The sequence below is a fragment of the Augochlora pura genome, chromosome 5, assembly GCF_028453695.1.
Source record: "Augochlora pura isolate Apur16 chromosome 5, APUR_v2.2.1, whole genome shotgun sequence".
Classification (NCBI taxonomy): domain Eukaryota; kingdom Metazoa; phylum Arthropoda; class Insecta; order Hymenoptera; family Halictidae; genus Augochlora; species Augochlora pura.
Genome location: NC_135776.1, coordinates 19,213,341 through 19,235,151, shown reverse-complemented (window position 1 = coordinate 19,235,151; position 21,811 = coordinate 19,213,341). Strand labels below are relative to the sequence as shown.

Genomic DNA, 21,811 nt, shown 5'->3' with positions numbered 1-21,811 from the left:
AATAAATTTCGTTCGCAGATTGGAAATACTGCGTGATCCAATGCACCGGCTATTTAAAGTCGTGGGCACCTGCGAAAATTGATCTTGAAGAGGCCGAAGGCGACGGCGACGGGGACGCGTGCAATTTGTCATGTTTGGTGGCGGTAGGTCGATTGCAGTCGACGATACCTACATCGTTGCCGAAGAAGCCACGGTTGAGGCCTATCAAGTTTGTCTCGCGGCACGCGATGGATGGAAAATTTCTTTTCGTCGACCAAAGGTCAGTATTCGCACGAACTCTATGATCTGCATCGAGTGTCTCATACGTTCTTCAACGCGTTAGCTCCGTGCACACTTCACAGATCGCGTGTAGCAGATCTGCAAAAAGTTTGAAAGACTAATTATTAAACTATTACCATTAATTTCATTCAATCTTATTGATTGCTGTTAATTTTCTTTATCTAAATTGCTGTTGCAAATTTTCACTTATTTTCTGTATTACTGGCTAGACAGTGAATTAATTATTCATACAAATAAATAAATATGTATAGAGTTTTCTACAAAGTAACTAGCATATTTAAATGATTGCAGTTGAATAATCCAGATGTTATTTAATAATATAACATGTTTTCAGGGCAACCTTGGTTCTGGGTTTTCTACCACAAGAATTGCTGGGCACAAGCATGTACGAATATTATCACCACGACGATATCCCTCATCTAGCGGAATCTCATAAAGCTGCTCTTCAAGCCACGGAGTGCGTCACCACGCAAGTAAGTTTTCACTCTATGCACAGTTCAGAAGATACTTAACTATAGAGTATTAATTTTCATCGAATCTCCTACATGTATGGACTATTTACGAAGCAACTATGTACAGTGTAAATGCACGAGCATATGCAAAGTAGCAGTGGCAATGCTAATCGTGTTATTTGTATCTTACATATCTTTTGAATTGCAAAGATGCATTTACCAGGTTGCAAATTTCAAAGAAAGAATTTCAGAAAGAACAGTGTTGTAATCAATTTGTCATCAATTCCTGTTGAAACATACATTGTTAATATGTTACAGTACTCGTGGTTTACTAAAGCTTTAGACAAGTACTTATTCGATTTTCATTTTTAAATAACTAATTGCGCTAATAGAAAATCTCAAATTCTATCTTATCTTAATTTTTCTTTTGCATCTTTCTTATGCTAATTGATTTCTAATTCTTATTTCTAATTTTTTAACTCGAAACTATTAATTTCGAGTATTGAAAAATTTAGGAAACAAGTTACAAACACAACTAGCTACGAATTTCTTTGTTACAGATATACAGGTTTAGGACGAAAGGCTCAAGCTTCGTAAGGCTACAGTCCGAATGGAAATCTTTCCGAAATCCGTGGACCAAAGACATCGAGTATCTTATAGCTAAGAATTCAGTTTCTTCGTAAGTATGAATAATTTGTCTAACGTGCAAAATATAATTATTCATGACAATTATTATATACAGCTGTGACTCTCGATCAGCCACAAATAGCGGAACCAGGTCCGAGGATTCCAGCGTCCAGGGAAATTATGACTATTTCACACAAAGTAAGCACTTTGTTATCTTTGATCTATGATCGATTGCTTATTCATTTATTACTCGTAAAACCAACGTTTAATCCAATGAACAATATAATCTGAGATTAGCAAATATTTTGTCAGACTTATTTACAGATTTTATTTTTCTTTCAGGTAATGGTGGATTAGAAAGATTGATCTCAAGTCACATAGAGGTAAGTAAAATCGGACGGCAAATCGCAGAAGAAGTTCTGGATCTACAAAGGCGCGGGGAGGATTCTTCTTCTGGCAGCAGTCCTGGCCTGGGACCGGAACCATCACTGTTGAACGCCGAGGTACTTACATCTAATATCAATTATCCCTTCCGCCAATCAAATTAAATTTTTCTTAACCTCATTTTCTTTTCCTGCACTCTTATTAAACTATGAAAACAATCTCTTTCGATCTCAAGAACTTCTTACAAATAATTCAAAAACTGATCAAAGCAATGATCGAATAATTCAGTCCAGTAGACTCTGTCCACAACTTTCGTCTGTCTTTTAACAATGGATTGATCTTTTAAGTCGCAGATAACTACGACAGCATCGCCCGAGAGATTTCAGGACGCGGCGCAAGTAACTAGAGGCAGCAGTAACAGCAGCAGCAATCCAACACCAACATACAACCACATGGCAAACAACTTGCAGCTGAACAGCATCGCGAACGACCAAGGTCATAGCTATTACTGTCTCTAAGGAGTCGTTTCTTGGTGTGTAGTGCGATCGTCGGATTTATGAAAAACAAAAAGAAACGATTAGGTTGCTCGAAGGAAATTTTATGCCCGGTTCATACTGATGTTCGCGAACAGTTCGCCAGCCAGCGTGGATACTCGCGAACGGTGAACAGTGTGCAACGAGCTCCTCGGCGAATCGCGAGCACTGTTTGCTTGGGAAGCAATACCTTAAAGGGATTGCTCGCGAGCTTGTTTGTAAACTGACTATGAAGTCAAAGTGAACAACCTTGCAACTGCTCGCGAGCTCCAATGCGAACACCCTGATATTGACCAGCTCGGGAACTGTCTACGAATAGCTTGCGAGCTAGTCTCGAACTGTTTTCTCCAGTGTGGACCTGACATTAGACTTTCCTAAACCCGACGCACTTTTTCTTTCTCTCTATGAGCTTGCAAAGGCGAATGAATTATGCTCCAATGTCCGGAAAATTATCAAACTCTTTCTCTCCGTATCTTGCTATTGTTAATATTATTCTGGCAACAAGTATTTTGCTCCAATGAACTAAGCGTCTCTTCTATTGAGAAAATTGTTCATATATAATGATTTAAAGAAATGTTCTCTCTAATAATAAAGAACACGGAGATAAAATAATGTTCTAAATAAAATACTAATATGAAAATCAGTATTTTTGTTTATTTATAAATATATAGATCAGAATATTCTGTCATAATAATGTACATGATTCCTTTAGAAAGTTCACATTCATTACACAACCAAGACAATAATAGGTTGTTTTAGTCTCCTATTATGTTCATTTCTACATAGGCTACACTATTTTTTTACAAATAATGCAGTGTTACACACTTTGTTTTTGGCACGACATAGATAGTGAACCTTTGGAACCTAAACTGATCGTCCAAAGGATCGAACATTTAGTAATCAAGTCCACAATCTGGTTTGTTAGAGCACTAACATTTAAAGTAATCTTGTTATGGACCTTGGACAAGGTCTGACATATTCTGGAATTAGCTTTCAGTATACAACTAATAAGAAAATAAATTAGAAAGCGAGCAAGCATTGTCAAACTAACACCTTACTTTTTATTGAAACTTTTTGAATTTACTAATTCTAAAAAAAACTGTTTCATATGCAAAATCAAATATTTATTGCCAGCAGTAGTATGTACCTTGCTAACAAAATCCTCAATTAATTATACGTTTGACAATGTTACAATAAACTAATTCTAACAATGATTTAAATACTAGAATTCTGAGAGCTATATTTTGTCCAAGGATTACAGACAATATTATTCGGCATATCAGAGTAAATGATTTTAAAACAGTTACTCACACGATCTCCTCTTACCTTATAATTGGTTTATCCTTTCTCATTCCAAACATTCTACGCTAAAAGCATCTACTCTGCTTTGTCATGCTATATTACACTGTCAAGTTAATGACTGTATCGCATAACGTAACATCTCCTTCCTTGCAGGAGCCTCACCGGATGAAGACATGATGGACATAATTGGTGGCACTACCATAAACGAATCGCCAAATCCGGTTCCTTCGGATGGCAATGATGAGGCGGCGATGGCAGTGATTATGAGCCTCCTAGAAGCTGATGCCGGTTTAGGTGGCCCAGTGGATTTTTCTGGTTTACCTTGGCCGTTACCATAGTACATTCCCATTCCGGGCATGAATAGTGAACTTTTCTGTGCCTGAAGTGTGTACCTCACATGAACCATTTAATTAAGAGCTAAAGCCATATGTACATATACATAGGATCGAGTTAGGACCAAATTAAGTGTGAGCATTCGTTGCGGTGATGTGTTCACACATCCTGAAAACTGGTGTGCGACCAAATGGCTTCCTTTAACCTTGTTTCTTCGAGTGTACTTGGTGCTATGATGGTGCTGTTTTTTAAAATTACGTTTGCAGTGAAATGTTTTGTTTCATGAACGAATATCGTTTCTGTGAAGACAAAGGAATATTAACACTGGAACCAACAGCACCCTAATGCCTGATCTGTAATTTTTACGCCAAAATTTACAGAAAATTCGGAACCTGTAATTTAATAAACTCCAACAAGGATACCTTTACTTGAGACAACAATTTTTTTATTACAAGAGGCAAGTGTTAGATACATTTTTCTTTGCTTTCTTTTGGTTCTATTGTTTTAAATTTCATCTACTCATTTTTGTTATAACTGCATAAATTCACAGGGTGAAATAAGAAATTTAAAATTGATTATTTTATTCCGTGTAGTTGTTCCAGTGTTAAACAGATGCAGACAGTTGACGAATGTTTGCATTTGTTTCGAATATGGAAAGGAAGCTATCCCTGGTAAAAAGTATTTGATCGAACAAAGAAGATATCAGTATTAAAAATTGTTCCCACATCTTCACCTATAATGAAAGAAGAAGACAACTATCTAAACCGAATTCGAATAAAATATTATTATAAATATGAATATTTATGTTTATCCACGAAGTGAAAATCTTATACAATTTTCTATAATTTTTTACAATTGATTGGTCCAAGCAAGAAACAAAATATTCTTTACCGTGCTAACATTTTATTCGGATACGTTTTATTCTTCTGCTATATTGTTTTAATGATCATAGAATTATATTCTCCTCTCCTAATATTAATTTCTATTTTATTTAGTACCGTAAGCAACAGGGATCATGATAAAACGATTGATTGTATACTGTTTGCCAGGGCTAGTACCTGTTAAATGTTGTGTACAAAAATTACTATAAGGCTTCCTTGGCGAGCTGTTACAAAAAGTTTGCTTCCTTAAACATATTTCTATCTTAATTCTAGCTGATTTCATTAGATAGTTGAATCGTTTGCTCGGAGGTGTCAATTTCAACGTTTCGCTCAAGACCTTTCTATGAACACGGCAGGTCTCCTACCTCAATCTGTGTTTCATTGTAACCCATAAACCTTAATTAAGTTTCCCGTACGAACGATGTGCACAGTGATGTCAACAATTACTTCATATATGTACATCAGAAAACTATCGCATTGCAAACAAATTTCTAAGCACCTAAAAAAACTTAGTATCCGCTCGCCGTAAAAAGTATGTTGTCGGCTATTAAGAAGGAATAACTTGTTTTTTAAATTAATTGAAATAACTTGAATTTTTGTGAGATGTTGGTTCGACTAGTTTGTTAGAGGATAAGTAAACAAAATATTATTTTGGTTACAATCGGTTAGGATGATGAAAGAATTAAAAAACAATGTCTTTTCAACATTTTTTAAAAATTTGGGAAACTTTAAATTAAAATGTAGAATTTATTGAAGAACGATTTATAAAAGATTAGATGCATTATAATAATTCTGTGAGCAGCTATATGTATAATTGTTGTACATCAATGGCTTCCTGAAACGAAGATCTAAGTTAATTCTGTATATATGTATCTTAAACATATTTTATTAATTATAAATGTATATGTGTTGTATTGTAAAGGACCGGCTGGCGACATGCCGGCTGACATAGTTTCGCGCCGATCGGTGACAGATTTAAGTATGTGTACATATGTATTTCATAGGATGCGTGATAAAATGCTGCGCGTACCTAATTATATCATAAGGATTGACAGTAAGAATGCCATACATTATTTTAAGAGCTCAAGATGGTGTCAACAATCACGTGACATAATCTTATTGTCGACCTTAGCGAGTAGAGCACAATTGATGCCATCGGCATACTGTGATGGATTGTTAAGCGACAGGATGCTATGATAACAGGATATCTTGTGATAAAACTGGTCACAGAACAATGTCAAGACTTATAGGACACCAAGGAAAGCGACAACAGAACTCAATTTGAATTTCTATAAGCGTAGAGGATGCTTTTTTGAGGGATGGAGGTGATAAGATAAATAGTGCCATTTTTTACCAATAGGCAGATTGAAATTGGTTTCCAAAATGCAACTTAGCTAGAGTTTAGAAGCTTTATGAAGAAACATAGAATCTGGAAGGTTCTCAACTGGATTATTATGAGAACACATAATTGTTGAAATTGGTCTTACTACATTCACACGGTTGGATGAAGACACAAGTTGCCATATACGTTTTCTGCCATGCTATAGCCTCTCGAAGCTGTAGCCTTTACTCTTTGCAACTTTACACAACATGGTCATCTCATACTTCGTAATATACTTAGTAGTATAGTGCCATTAAAACATTTGACCCTTCACCCAAAAAATTGAAAACATAGATAAAGGATTTATATATTTTATTTTACGTTGATGAGCTTTACTATGTACATCTATACAGATTACTAACAGATTAAAAAAAAAATTAAAAATGTCCTATACAGCTTAACATTGTTATTTGGTCACCATGTTTATTTATAGATGCTACTGTGTACATAGACTGCGGAAACGATGTATTAAACCGAAAGATTCTGAAAGTTCCAAATAAAATTTAACTCATGTTTTCTTGTCATTTACACGTCTGCGTATGCAAGGAATGCATAAAGTCCACAACCTACAAAATAAGCCTTGTAAAATTGATTGTTATTACCGATCATAAAGAAAACTCGTATTTTAAATCTACGTAAATTTGTATGCATAAACATTCCAATGGAACTGTTTCTATCGCTATTTCTTTACCAATTTCACTATTGTAAAATGCCGATTCTTTTGAAAGATGATGAGAGCCACTTGATCATGCAGTTTAATAATTTGGAAAAGTAATTTTATATATATATGTTACATACAAGTAATGTACATAAAGCGTGTATATGTAAATAAATATATATTATCATAATACATATATATTATCACAACACTAACGATTGTAGGAAAATTCTTGATAGTCATAACGGTTTTTATATAGAATTTTTCATTGTATGCTACTCGAAGTAAATAAATTACTGCTATTATAAAATATGTAATAAATATATTAAATTCCATGATTTTAATTTTAATTAATGATAAAGTACATTAAGAACTACTTTAATAAGCTTCTTTGAAAATCAAATTTCGCGCCAACCGATTGAATGCGCGCAAAAAGTAAGATCGCAGACTGATTCCATGCTGTCTTACTTACTCGCTGTTTTCTTTGACTACCGAGGCAGCACTGTCTCGTTAAATTTCCAACCAATCAGAGTAAAGATCATTTCTACGTTAACCCTCGCTAACGTATGACCTATTGCTGTACGAATTCAGAAAACTCTTCTATTTCTTGGAGCAAAATTACGATCCGCAATATTTAAAAAACTTTTACTTCAATTAAATTATTTTCGAACAGACCAGAAATTTGCAATGGCCAATATCAATATACATTTCCTCGCTATTTAATACACATATCAATTATTATAATAGACTTATAGAAATATAGTTGGTAAAACAATATGATAACAGTAATTAATTAGGAAAATACTTGTAAGATCTCGAAATTACGATCGATGCTTACAAGATCATTGATATAATTAAATTTGTTTAATTATAAAGAGTTTATTTCTTCTTTTGCTTAGATTCCAACAATCTAATTGATAGTTCAACATTACTAACACATTTACTATCTGTTTAATAGATTGATACATTTATTATCTATCAATTACTGAACCTGAGAAGTAATATACAGAGATATTTTGTGGAAACAATTTTATTTGATTGAACCCCAAACAATAATAAAAATCTTTGTAATTACATATTCCATCTCCCAGTATTACATTATACGACAGATTGTGATTTGAAAGACATTATTTGCTCATAAAATTGCGAACAATTGAACATCCACTTTACGTATTATTTTGCACTAAGAAAACAATATGTGCACAGGCATTAATTATTATTATAGGTCTAAGTATAAAAGCACAATAGAAAAGTTAATACGCGTTGATCTTGCAAATAAGTGTGTTGTACAGTAATTTAGATGTTAGACTCGATAACACAAAGAAATATTTAGATGTTAACGTAAACAATTATTTTATGAAATTCATATTATATTACCTAGCAGTGTATGTAGCCATGGTAAATCTAAACATCTTATATCACTGCAATTTACGGCAAGATATGGATTTTTAGGTATTAGAGTTACATAGATACATTAAGTATAAACGAGATACAGAGCCACAGTTAAATGGGAATCGCAGCACGCATATCTTGATATGTAACAACATAACAAATGCAATTTAAAAATAGGATTATTACATGGAAGAATCGAGGCTTAACATTTCTTGAACTATTTTATATTCCATTTTTTTGCATGTGAGATGAGTGTTGCTAATTACAGATAAGTAGTAATGGAAAATAATTCGAAGTGTGTCAATGATAGATGATAATAACAATGAGTTATATAGTTTACGGTGTATTTGAAGTTCTATTATTTTTAGTCAGAGACAATTACAATGCAGGTGAAGACTTGTTGTTTCCACTTCAAAGATGTATATTTTTCTTTTCATAATGTGTTAAAATGATATTGGAGAGAGAAAAAAAGGTGATGATTGGAATGGACGAGTTATACAATAAAGACGGCAACAGCTAAATAAAAATGGAGATATTATAGTGTCTATTCAAACGATCTACAGTTCTCCACAATGAGCTACGACAATTCTCTTCGAGGTCTTTCCACTCTCAGATCCCAGTGCCTCTAGCTAAAAAAAAAAATTGTAACACTTATACTAAGAAGAGCGCCACGAGGTAAAATAAAAATTAAAAACAAATATTGCATACCTTTCTAACAACATCCATTCCTTCAGAAACTTTTCCAAATACAACGTGTTTGCCATCGAGCCAGGTTGTCTTATTACTGGTAATGAAGAACTGGCTACCATTGGTGTTTCTGCCAGCATTTGCCATGGACAGAACACCAGGTTCCTTATGCTTCAGAATGAAGTTCTCGTCGTCAAATCTGGAGCCATAGATGGACTTTCCACCAGTGCCGTTATGATTGGTGAAATCACCGCCCTGGCACATGAAGTTAGGAATAACCCTGTGGAAAGTGCTTCCCTTGTATCCAAATCCAAATTCGCCAGTGCACAGAGCTCGGAAGTTCTCTGCAGTCCTTGGGACCACATCGCTTCTCAGCTAAAATTAAAATTAATAAATCTTGAATAACCATCCTCTGTTATATTTACAAAATTCAATCTTTTTAATATTATCAGCTAGCAATCATTTAAGTCAATAATCATTCTCTATGATATCAGCAGTTTTATTAAAGAAAAAAACTAAACTACTCTCAATGAAATAATTTAATTTTTCTTTTGGAATTATTTAAAAGAGTTTTAAGTTCTTTTTTATGAGTACATTGGTTGTTTATCTTATTAGTAGGTAGCAATAGATAAAATGTTAAAGTTTTAAATAAAAATTTCTTATTATTCGCAACAATAGTAAGTCATAATGCCTTTCATAAAATCTTATGACCTTGTAAGGTAAATCATCCGTTAATAATGCATTTGCGGAGGAAAAAAGTATACTATTTATATAACGGTACTCATATATATGTAATATTTATACATACAAACATGCATATATGCAGATATATATATATATAAAAAATATATATACATATACGTGGATACATATGCATGTAGCATTCTTACATTTATGCATACATTATCAAAAATTAAACCGAAAATGCTATTAAATATGTTGTTATAAATTTTTCGTTATGGTTTTATTCAGGCTTTTCAACATTCGGTTATACCTATTTTTCCAATCTAATTATAAATTAGAATATATCGGCGTGCTACTTGTTTACCAGGGCACGCTGATTAATGCAAACAAAAGCGGAACAAATATAAAATTGTAGTGTAACAAAAATTTCTATTTCAGACGTATGTACAATAAAACGTGCGAGCTGCAATGGAAAATTTTGCAAAGCATGAAAAAATCAAACATGTCGGTAAAATGATACACACATGACGTAAATCGTGGCATATTTCGATAAAATCGTAATAATCGATGGAATCAAATAATTATTCTCTGCTTATTAAAAGCTAAATGTTTCCGATTGAACAGAAGATATATATAATAACGCATTTTCGATGAATATACGACGGAAATACGTAAGTGGCTTCCAAGGAAATTCAAAATGGCCAGTCATGCCGGGATTCTAGCGGCAACGTGATGAAGAAGTGAAAAATAACTTAATTGACGAAATGTTTCGCTCACCTCCATCACAATTCGGCCGACGGGCTGGTCGTTAGCCGTCATATCAAAGAAAACCATTGGCAAAGACATTTTGTCGGCTGCGGCGGCTAACGTTCTCACGAATAACGTAAAAGACGATCGTCTCGGCCGGGCGGTGGCTCTCAAATGGCTCAAATGACTGAAGGTCGAATCAATTGACAACCGGCTGATCAATTTCAACGCCATGTCAACCGCACTTACCTACGAAATCGATTTAAATCTGTTCAATCTTACTTTCCGTGGCGACAATAACGTAAATATTCTGTAATTCAAATAGTTAAACGCTATTTTGTATAATTATTATATAATATAAATGTATAGTAATTTTCAGTTCCGTATCGAGTATTATCGAACGTACTGTTACGCTATCGTGTGAACTTACTTTCATGTATGTGTTATGTATATGCAGTAATACCTTGTGTTTCGTACGATTTTTCTACCTCCCTTAGCTATCGCAAGTATCCCCACCATTTTATCGCACACCCAATCCGCTGTGAATTCTGTCTTAAGGTTGAACCGTCAGCCAATCGAAGCAAAGCAATTTCTTTTCCTAGTCTCGATAACGTAGCGCGCTATGGCCGCAGAGTCTTGCAGAAATTCAGTTGTCATATGTATTTATATCTAGTGATATCGATAATAAAATTTGAAGAGAAATTTAAAATTGGAAGAGAAATTAAAAATCGCTTATATATATGAAACGTAAAATATAACCTTCAATATTTCTTTGGAGATTATCTACATAGGTATTCCCTTCAAATAAAAAAAGAAAAATAAACACTTTACAGCTTACCTAGCAGTTTTTTCAATTTCGATGCTCTTTGACTATTTTTTTTTTATTTAGACGCTAAACCACGGCAAATATGTCCCTAAATAATCACTAAATATATATATAACTAGATAAACATGCTTCCTATTAAATTCTCAGCTCGATTTCTATACTTATGAATGTGGAAGCAATTATTATTAGCTATTATTTTAGCCAATAGAAATAATGTTACTTTATAAAGAAAAAACTGAAATCATATGAAGACGTTTATTATTTTATGGTTTCTGTGAATACATAGGTTATCTATATAAATGTTTTAAACCGTGTCTCGCATAAACCTGCAATTATATTAGAACAACTGATTTGACATGAACAAAGGATGTTATGTCATGCATTGCCTTGGGCTGAGAGCTTGTCAGTAATGATCGTGGACCAATCACCGCTCTGTTCAATTTTACTTTACGCCGGATGTGACGTGCCAGTCGCGATGGCGCTTGGAATAAAATGATTCAATAAAATGCAAATTAGTCAATTTTTTACCTATGATGTAACTGCAAGTGAAATAATATTCACACAATTACGAAACATTCTATGCTTAAAGTCTAATCCCGACACGAGTATTAGATATTAAAACAAACATCAAAATATAGAAACTCATTTTTGAAAATACGTAAATAACAATCGTTTCTATTATTGCGTAGATAGGGAGAATTGAAAGAAATTTAAAATAATCCGGCTTCAATTGGTATTACATATATTATTTAGCAGTTTTCGCTAATTAATAGTATAATTAAAAATTTCTATAAAATTAAACGATATGGAAACAAATTATTTACTTGTGGTTGATCTAGAATGAATGTTCATCGCACACACACGTTATAAACTCGCTTTGACTTCTACATTATGTATGTACACGTATGTACAATTATATATGTGTGTTAAGTATTATGTATATACATGCATATGCATGTGTACGTATAGTTACAGCAGTCAAATATTGTACGTTGTACATATATGGGCATTAAATATTTCATACGATTGTTTAAATAGAATCGGGGATGCGTTTAAAATAAACTGATATAATTATTCGGTTGAGAGATTTGAAAAGTTAAACTATCAAGGAAAACGATTTTATTTAAAATTTCGAAATTTAATCCAGTCCTCGCGAAGGATTATATTTGATTTTAGTAGTTACAACTAAAAAGATGGCGCCTGAATGAAGGACGCTCAGTTAAGTGCTTGCAATACGTTTTTAAATTTATATCCTTAAATAATATCGTATATTCGTTAGGAAATGAGTAATCTATCACCGTTTGGGGGTGGTAAAAACCCACCGTGGGTTCGCAATGCAGGTAAATTACAATTAATATGTTTTATTGTCGTCCCGTGTGCAAGAAAACAACGTTGCCAAGTTTTCTACCTCTATAATTTATATAAATTTTGGTGAACGTATTTTGTGAAGCCTTTTGTAACAACGCTTTTTAACATTGTTGATGCATTATAAAATAATCCGTTTCCTTCGCCCCCTAAAAATTTATCACGAATATGGAAACTATAAACTTTACTATAACACTCGATCATGATTATAGTCGACGAAAAAAATAAGTTTTTATTATTCAATTTATTATTTATGTTCACAACAAATTTCACATTATAAAATGTTTAGCAGACACCTCTACATCAACGATACAGATTTACGTGTATTGTTATATTTTTCGTATTTTATTATCATATTATTATTTTTGAAGAAGACTATGCATTCATTTTGTCTGTTAATCGAATGCTCGAAGAATGTTATTTAATATGTAATAAATTAGTGATTGTGATATAGTGCCTAACATTTAAACAAACAAAAGGTTAACGTTGTGTTATACATGTAGTATATATTATATTTTTATTTATACATAGGTCAGGGAATACAAAATATACAACAACAAATGTTAGGTCAGGCGATGGGTGGTATGGGTGGACAGCCCATGGTTCAATATCAACAACAGACACAGCAGGTTTATCAACAAAGTTTAGGATTACAACAGGTTAGTAATAAAAGTATGTTATTATTAATACCATCAGAAATAATATTGATCTGATTACAATTTTTATGAACAGTGCTTATTTTTAGTTGAATACTACTACAGCTTTGTTTTTAAAAGAAAAAATTTAACCCTTTGCACTTGAATGAAGACTCTGGGGCACCACTAAACATTCTTGTATCACATTTTTATAAAATCACTTTTACGTTATCAATCATGTTTATATTTTAGAAGACTATTAACAAGATAACATTAATACGAGTTATTAGACACAATTACATATGTACAAAATGATATATATCATGTAAAATGGGGATGCTATGAATCAAAAAAACGATTTTGGATTTAAAACGAAAATATTTTCGAGTGCAAAGTGTTAATTTTATTGGTTATAGTAGTATTCATTCTGTTCAAATTACCAAAGAATGACAATATAGTACTAGCTTCAACTTCACAATGCTTTCGGCTATTTATTGTTAAGCAATTGAGTATAGGGTAGATGTTGCTTTGCTCTGATATGCTGACAATCCATTGCCGAGACATAATGCCCTCTAACAGTTGAATCAATGGTAAATTAGTGTTAATATAAGCATTCGCTTGCAAGGAATGAAAATGTACAGCAGTTAGAGCTAGTACTGTATTTGCAGTTAGGTAAATAACTATTGTAATCAACAATACATCTTATTATAAAAACACAATAAATTATGGTAGAATATATTTTCGCATAGTTGCTATGAATTTGTAGGAGTAAAAATGTATTTGCTTAATTTCTACTAATTACCGAATTTCTTTCATTTTTTTTTGTCTTATTGAGATTATCCATGTATTTGCTATTGACGTGATTTTAATAACAAAAAAAAAACAAGATTTGTTGAATGGCATTGTTCACGTATACATTTTAAGTAATACACACATTTTGTAAAATAGCCCAATATAACAATGGCATCAATGGCAACGCTTGGATCTAATTTGCCATCGGGTATAGCTGGCCAGTTATATCCACAAGTTGCTACTGTCTCATATCCGACGCCAAGAGCATTAAATACAAATGCATTTCAACCTTCTGTAGCTGGTGTTCCGCAGCAGGTACAACAAAATGTACCTTCGTCATCCACCAAACAGAGAGTTTTTACTGGCACAGTTACCCAAGTATATGATAATTTTGGTTTTGTTGATGAAGATGTGTTCTTTCAAACAAAGTAATGAAATTAAAAATATAAATATGTTTAATTAACGGCTTTATTTATTAAAAAACGTATACTATATGCAAGTATTTGATTTTAGCGCGTGTGTCAAAGGATCTAATCCGGTTGTGGGAGATCGTGTACTTGTGGAAGCATCATATAATCCATCCATGCCATTTAAATGGAGCGCTACAAGAATACAAGTACTTCCTATGGGGAATAATAATAATAATTCTAATACACCGCAGAATAATCAAACTACTCGACAACAACAACAACAACAGCAGCAGCAACAGCAACAACAACAATCGCAACAAAATCGAAATTCTGGAACATACAATGCAGTACCTCCTCCTTCAGAAAATCCGAATAATAGGTTAATAATGAAATCTTCTGTGAAACTATTCTTTTTATTTATAACGTAACATGTTTGGAATAACTAAATGTATCGATATTGTAGATTTACAACTAGTGCGGCCAGTGCGAGCACAGTTAGTAATCGCAACAAAGTTGGTAGAGTGAGGGAAAGATCTCCTCGAGAGCGGAAAAATGAGGAGGACGAGATTGAGAGGAAAAGACGTCGCGAGGAAAGAATTAGAGAGCGTGAGAAAAAAGAGGAACGTAGTCCATCGAGGACAAGAAGGAGTAAATCTCCCAGACCAAGAAGACGTACCAGAGTTGTACCTCGTTATATGGTCCAAATACCAAAAATAGCACTTGACTTGTGAGTACAATTTTTATATATTATAAAACTCATGTTATATTTCTAGATGATTTTGTTTAACATATGCCTGGTACAATAATTTTAGGCCTGAAGCTGATGTACTTGAGATAAGAAGACGTTATCAAAATATGTATATTCCCAGTGATTTCTTTTCTACCAACTTTCGATGGGTTGACGCTTTTCCACCGCATATGCCATTCGCTCTCAATAAACCGTGTTCTTTTCATGTTATGCACAAGGACGTTGATCCTTGTACTGAGAACACAGCAGTGCTAGAACCTTCTGACGCTGATTACATTTTTTCTGCAAAGGTTTGTTATACCATATCGTAAGCAATTTGACGTATTTGTGTACATATTCAATTTCATACAAGATAATTTTATAAAAAATAACAAACTGTTTTATAGGTTATGTTGATATCCATGCCAGCGATGGAAGAGATATATAAACGGTGTTGTGGCGTATCTGAGGACAGAGATCCCGATCGTGATTACGTGCACCCAACACGTTTAATAAACTTCTTGGTAGGCCTGCGTGGCAAAAATGAGACAATGGCCATTGGTGGGCCATGGAGTCCTTCATTGGATGGTCCTAATCCTGAGAAAGATCCGTCAGTTCTGATCAGGACAGCAGTGAGGACTTGTAAAGCACTTACGGGGATAGATCTGTCCAGCTGCACTCAGTGGTACGACTCTTCAAATATTGACAATTCCTTTTATTTCCAATCTAATTTGAGAAATACTTAAAGGAAAGAGCAACGTGAGCTTATCTAGCATCTGTGTCCGTTATTCTTTCATTGTTCGTTGGCACATTGTCGAGTTATATAAATTAGTAGAATTTAAATTTCCATCTTATAAAATTTTTAAATCTTTCGACTCGTCGATACAGAGTACCGCGCGCGCATGTATAACGCACATGTTTCTATTAAAAACATGGGATAGAGTGTTGTAGCATTAAGAGAAAATCCAGCAGGTGTATCGACCGTAACAGAAAGTAACTTCTAATACGAGTACTGACTTGATAAACTAAGGTTGTAGCTCAAACTCTACAGAGGAGGTATGTATGGTGTTTTTATACACGACCGACCGATGGAGATTGCTGAACCGGACCCCTGTACCGAGCACCCAGACGATATTATACTATGCAGTTGTGGCGGAGACGGATCATCGCTGTTGTTCTGTTATCGTTATGACCCACTCAGTCGTGCTTTATCAAATGGTCTCTACTATGTACGCTGTGTGTGGCTTTGTATGCAGTGTGTGGGCTTTACGAACAAGCGAGCGAACGAACACTTAGCATATAAGGCAAAGCTAAGCGCGGGATTAACCTGAGTTGACGTTTGGGTATTGTTTTTCCTTGCGGCACAGGTATCGCTTCCTGGAACTCTACTACAGACGTGCAGAAACTACCCACAAGTCAGGGCGGGTGGTGCCCTCTCGCGTTGAAACCGTCATACTATTTCTCCCAGATGTTTGGAGCTGTGTACCTACCAGATTGGAATGGGACGGCCTGCAACTCAGCTATAAGAAACAACTGGAGCGAAAATTGCTACGTGCCGCCTCTAACCCCGACGATTCGGATGCTACCAATGACACTGATGAGGCTGCCGTCGCTGATCAAAAGGCACTGCCAACATCATCCCATATTACTTTTACCTTTTTATTACATTATATAATCGTGCAATTGTTTTCCCATTACTAAACTGGATTTTCAATAGGCTCTACTTGCTCATTGATTCTATAGAAAAATAGTCTGTTCTTCCTTGTGGCTTTCGTTGTTCAAAATAACTTTAAAAAATAGGTTTTGATCATTTCTATGATATACTTAGTACATTACTGATTCCTAGTATTTGAATACGTTCACAGTTCTCAATTAGATTCTCTTTAGAAAACACTATCATTATAATTCGTGTATTACTTGATATATTCATGTACAACTACATAATTTTTCAATGTGATTTATTCGTACTATATGATCTTTATATTAAGCATACTAAAATTTAAGGATTTATTCCCTTTTTACGAAAATGGTATCGCGTATCTAATAATGCAAAATTAATCTGTCGGTTCAGATCATAATATTTAAAAGTGTTTGCTCGGAAAGATCAATGAGTAATGTATTGCAAGTATTTCCTTAGCCACTGGCAGTCACATTGCATTAACAAGAGAAGCAAGCAAGCCTAGCTCGGAGAAGAGCGCAGCTGAGCCATTCCCTTTCCTGAAACCTTCACCGTCATTGATTAAATCATTCAAAAATTTTCATTTGATAATCGTTGTATACAACATTATTGATATTATCCATAACCTACCAACCATACAGACACCAGAGCCAGGACACTATGAGAATCTAGCAGTTACTTGAGTCATACTTGAAGGTCATCGTGAATGAAGATTCGTGTATATCATTACAATGTGAGAGAGTGGTGGTAAAATAGAGAGTGATGAAAGAATGAAGAGGGAGTGGTTTCGTTTCGTTATAGGGGCTGCTTCTGTTTTGTAGTTTCCTATCGTTTTCTTTACTTCTGTAACGTAATGGGTGGTTTTTTCTTTTCAGGACGACCCGTTGCCCGAGAAAAAAGACCCCACTCATTACTCAGAGCTGGACCCAAAATGCATGAACGTCAGTTTTTATTTTACTATAAGCGTACCTAGATATATTTATATTCATCTTTAAATATATATATATATTTCTTTTTTTAAGCAGGTGAACGATTTAAGACAAGAATTAGCTGCCCGTAATTTGAATTGCAAAGGCTTGAAGTCGCAGTTACTCGCAAGACTAACGAAGACGATAGTATCGGAACAGGCTAAAGAAGAAGGCAGGCAAGACGATATGGAAGAAACTGAGAAAGATGTTTCGCCACCGCCGAAAGAAGAGGATGACAAAAAGTTCAGAGATAGTAAAGATGTAAGATTCTTCTTGAATTCGCAGTAGTAATTAAAAACCATACACAAGGAGTGTGGATCAACTTGGCGGTCTAGAGAAATAACTGCATTTAAAAAAAAAAATGAAAGACAAGTTACTTAAAATTTGATTACTTCTTATAAACTACAATGAATAGCAAGTATGTAAGATAATACATGATAATTTCTCTTCTCTCTGATAAATTATTATGTTCTAATTAAAATTGAATATTCTATTTATTTCTCGATGCCTCTTGCACTTTAATCTGTCTTATGTATTAAATTAATTCGATACATTGATGTAATCACAGCACGATGAAGATCGTAAGAAACTGTGCGAACGTGAACGCATTGCCCTAGAAAAGCGATATACTTTACCAGAATCGTCTCACATTATCGTGCATCCTTCAAGAATGGCTAAAAGTGGCAAATTCGATTGCACTGTAATGTCTTTAAGTGTGTTATTGGATTACAGACCGGAAGATACAAAGGTACTGTGTACAACACTTTCATTCCACTTGACATTTCATGTTCACGTGAAAAAACAATTGCTGTTATTTGCCTTCAGGAGCACTCCTTCGAAGTATCGTTATTCGCGGAACTCTTCAACGAGATGTTGATGAGAGATTTTGGTTTTCGTATTTATCGGGCGTTGTGTAGCCTTCCTGAAAAGCCGAAAGAAAAGGACGACGATAAGAAAAAAGATAAGAAAGATGATAAGAGAGATGAGAAGAAGGACGACAAAAGGAAAGACGAAGAGAAAAGGTGTGGCAGAAAAGACGAGCGCAAGGATGATAAAAGAAGAGAGGGAAGTAAGGATAAAAAAGATGAGAAGGATGCGAGAAGTAAGGCGGACGATAGGGATCGTGAAAAAGACAAGAATGATGACGACGACGACGATGATGAAGATGAGTCTGATGACGATGATTCGATTAAAGATGGTAAAAAAGATAGAGACAAGGATGGAAGAAAGAGGAAGACAAAGTTGCATACACACGATCCTTATCTTTTACTGTCGTTCGTCTATTTCGATCAGACCCACTGTGGTTACATATTCGATAAAGACATAGAGGAACTTATTTATACCTTAGGATTAAATTTATCCAGAGCTCAAGTTCGTAAGTTAGTACAAAAAGTTGTGACAAGGGATTCGTTGCATTATCGCAAATTAACTGACAGATCAAAGGAAGACGATCCTAAAGAAGAAAAGAAAGATGAGAAAGAAACTGATAAGAGTGAATCCGCTAAGTCCGAAAATGAAGAAGAGATACTACGTTCGTTAGCGCTCGGTATGTTCACATTTCTTTTAGTCTGTATATAATTGCGTAATGCCTTTTGGCGATTTATTTGATATTTAACCACGATATTAATATTTTATCATTTGTCATAGGAAATAAAAAGTTATTACCTGTATTTGTCGGAAGCGGACCACCGTCAAAGAGAGCACGACGAGAAAACGCGCTTGCAGAGCATTTGGAAGAATCAACCATACCCGAAGGTTACGTCATGTACAAAGGTTCTTTGCTAGATGTAGAAAAGCTTGTCAGTCAATTGAAGAGATCGGAAAAGGCTCGTTTGGACACTGAAGAACGCATGATGGAATTGCAGCATGAGTTAACAGTGGTGAATGATAAATCTACGAAACAGTCAAGTAATATTAAGATTCTGTCTGAAGATTTGAAAATGTATAAAGACAAACTGAAGAGTACGGATGAAAAACTGAAGAAATCATCGGTAAGTATCTGAGCCTTCCAACATAGTGAAATTTTGTTTAATAATAAACCATAACTGATAATTACCAAAAATAAAAAGACAGAGATTAATTAATTATATTTACGAGTACGCAGCACTTGTAATAATTAATCATTTTTTCGAAAGCTATATGCGAAAAGATTTTGATTGTATATTTTCTTTTTCAGACCGAATGCCATTCGTACCTCACCGCCGTAAAAAATATGTATCATATAGCTGCGAAAATGATGCAGCCAGATGCAAAGAAAGTAGAAATTGTAGAGATACAAGACGAAAAGATAAGTGAAATAAATGGATCAGAAGTCGAAAATAAGTATAAGGCAGATACAAGATGGGGGGACACTAAAACAATAGTAAAAAAAGAAATTGCAGACATAGATAAGGACAAGAAATGTGACAATAAAGTCTCAATTAAAAAAGAAGTTACAGAATCCGATAAAGAGAAAAAGTAAAGGAGATCACAGTTTTTGATTGAAGATGTAAACGCACTGGTACAAAATTCGAATTGTTATAACAGTGAAAGATAGACGGGGAAGAATTTTATTATGAAAGTAGAATGAGCTCCGAAGATTCTGTTTTATAACTTTTTTCACTCCGTGACACTGTCTCTTGTGCGTATTGTATTAGGAGCAATGTGACGCGTTATGAGAAAACTGAGTGATATTACTCGAATGTAGCTATTAGAATCATTATATTGCAGTTTTTCACGCGAGTATGTCAACCTTTTTCGTAGATAAAACGAACTTCATAAAATTAACTAACACGTAACTCAGATCTGCCGATAGAGAGCGAATAAGGATCACATTGGATATTGTCATTTCGCTAATTAAATTTTTAAATTTCTACCAAATTTCTAGAAACACTTAATTATAGATGTACCCGAGGACACTTAGCATTTGATTTATTTCTGTACCGTATAATGATCAGCTGTGATGCATTGGGAGATATTTGTTTTTTTTTCCTGGGAATGATTTTCATTTAAAATTACGAGTCTGATTTTACTTTTCGAGTAGAGTTAGAACCGTCGTTCTTACAATTCTAAAGTGACCTTAAATTAATTTAATTTATCACGGTCATTCGTACATTTGATGCTAGCAATGTGTTTGTATTATGTTGTAAGCGTATTTATTGTTTTGTACACAGAAAACAAAATAACAAAATAAAAAGTTACGCAATATGTATAACAGCAAACAAATTAAAACAGTGACAATTGATTAATGGGATATCGTCAGCCTTGTTTATCTATAATCACTGTAAATAGCTTGAAACAATACCTTAAGGTTAGTTCTGACACCAAAAGATCTTCGAACGGGGTTTAGTTTGATCTGTACGAGGCACAATAATTTTATGACAAAACTGTAACATGGGGTTTTCGTTGATTCATGTTCGAACAAAGATTGTTGACAGCTGAGGAAAAATATAGAAAGATGAATGCTCACGATGTCCCTAGTTTAGAATTCATGTTACTTAGTATGCGAATAGAAAATACCCCGAATATGCGACACAAAAAAAAATCCGTTCTTTAAATATTAGTTGTTTTCACGCGTATGTGTTCTATTGTAAAATAGCACACGATTCCACACTGTTTTGTACATAACGATCTATGAATAATTACGAATAGTTTTTTGTGTTTATTATTAGAACATTGCATTCTTGTCGAAAAGTCACTAGTACGTTAAGAATAAATTGTAACATTTTTTCTTGGCGATCAGTTCCTTGAAATATGACGATACACACAAACAAATAAATTTTAAACACCATGGAATAATTTTGATCACCCTTGTACGTATATATTTAGAAGTAAATATGCATATATATTTGTTCTTGTTTTTATTTTCTTCGCGTATGCAACATTAAAATCATATTTACATATTTTTATTTTATTTACTCAATCATCGATTTATTAATTTTTTCGCATGAAATTGAAAGAAATTATACAAGAAACGTTTAAATGCTGATTAGAAGATATAATATTAAGGGGGAGATGAAAAATATAACGTATTAATATTTTTTAATTAGTTTGAAAAAAAAATTAAATTAGGAAACAAAGTATTAGTATGC

At 33.9% G+C, this 21,811-nt stretch overlaps 3 protein-coding genes across 3 annotated transcripts in view; 2 read left to right on the top strand and 1 right to left on the bottom strand.

Annotated features, from left to right (window-relative positions):
* The window catches only part of LOC144470076 (basic helix-loop-helix ARNT-like protein 1), a 12,796-nt gene extending 6,096 nt beyond the window's left edge, over positions 1 to 6,700 (top strand). Inside the window, exons 2-8 of the mRNA XM_078180884.1 lie at positions 19 to 259; positions 614 to 752; positions 1,292 to 1,410; positions 1,474 to 1,556; positions 1,701 to 1,861; positions 2,090 to 2,237; positions 3,731 to 6,700. Coding sequence (XP_078037010.1) covers positions 19 to 259; positions 614 to 752; positions 1,292 to 1,410; positions 1,474 to 1,556; positions 1,701 to 1,861; positions 2,090 to 2,237; positions 3,731 to 3,915 — 1,076 coding nt within the window. The 3' untranslated portion in view covers positions 3,916 to 6,700. The remainder of the gene's footprint in view (positions 1 to 18; positions 260 to 613; positions 753 to 1,291; positions 1,411 to 1,473; positions 1,557 to 1,700; positions 1,862 to 2,089; positions 2,238 to 3,730) is intronic.
* A 1,144-nt stretch (positions 6,701 to 7,844) lies between these two features.
* On the bottom strand, positions 7,845 to 10,685 carry LOC144470010 (peptidyl-prolyl cis-trans isomerase). The gene is made up of 3 exons (XM_078180774.1): positions 10,371 to 10,685; positions 8,931 to 9,284; positions 7,845 to 8,851 (listed from the first exon to the last, which is right to left on the bottom strand). Exons 1-3 carry the CDS (start codon positions 10,572 to 10,574, stop codon positions 8,780 to 8,782), a joined length of 630 nt encoding a protein of 209 aa, XP_078036900.1. The 5' UTR covers positions 10,575 to 10,685; the 3' UTR covers positions 7,845 to 8,779.
* A 1,673-nt stretch (positions 10,686 to 12,358) lies between these two features.
* On the top strand, positions 12,359 to 21,570 carry LOC144470078 (cell division cycle and apoptosis regulator protein 1). The gene is made up of 14 exons (XM_078180886.1): positions 12,359 to 12,506; positions 13,063 to 13,190; positions 14,115 to 14,386; positions 14,472 to 14,747; positions 14,832 to 15,095; positions 15,181 to 15,406; positions 15,503 to 15,780; positions 16,463 to 16,718; positions 17,649 to 17,714; positions 17,799 to 18,002; positions 18,310 to 18,489; positions 18,567 to 19,287; positions 19,389 to 19,732; positions 19,918 to 21,570. Exons 1-14 carry the CDS (start codon positions 12,449 to 12,451, stop codon positions 20,200 to 20,202), a joined length of 3,558 nt encoding a protein of 1,185 aa, XP_078037012.1. The 5' UTR covers positions 12,359 to 12,448; the 3' UTR covers positions 20,203 to 21,570.
* The last annotated feature ends 241 nt before the right edge of the window (positions 21,571 to 21,811 follow it).

Coding starts and splice junctions, on each gene's coding strand:
- LOC144470078 (XM_078180886.1), top strand. CDS start 12,449: ATGAGTAATCTATCACCGTTTGGGGGTGGTAAAAACCCACCGTGGGTT. Junction 14,387..14,471: donor GATGTGTTCTTTCAAACAAA/GTAATGAAATTA, acceptor ATTTGATTTTAG/CGCGTGTGTCAAAGGATCTA. Junction 18,490..18,566: donor ACAGACCGGAAGATACAAAG/GTACTGTGTACA, acceptor ATTTGCCTTCAG/GAGCACTCCTTCGAAGTATC.
- LOC144470010 (XM_078180774.1), bottom strand. CDS start 10,574: ATGGCGTTGAAATTGATCAGCCGGTTGTCAATTGATTCGACCTTCAGT. Junction 9,285..10,370: donor TCGGCCGAATTGTGATGGAG/GTGAGCGAAACA, acceptor TTTTAATTTTAG/CTGAGAAGCGATGTGGTCCC. Junction 8,852..8,930: donor GAATGGATGTTGTTAGAAAG/GTATGCAATATT, acceptor TTTTTTTTTTAG/CTAGAGGCACTGGGATCTGA.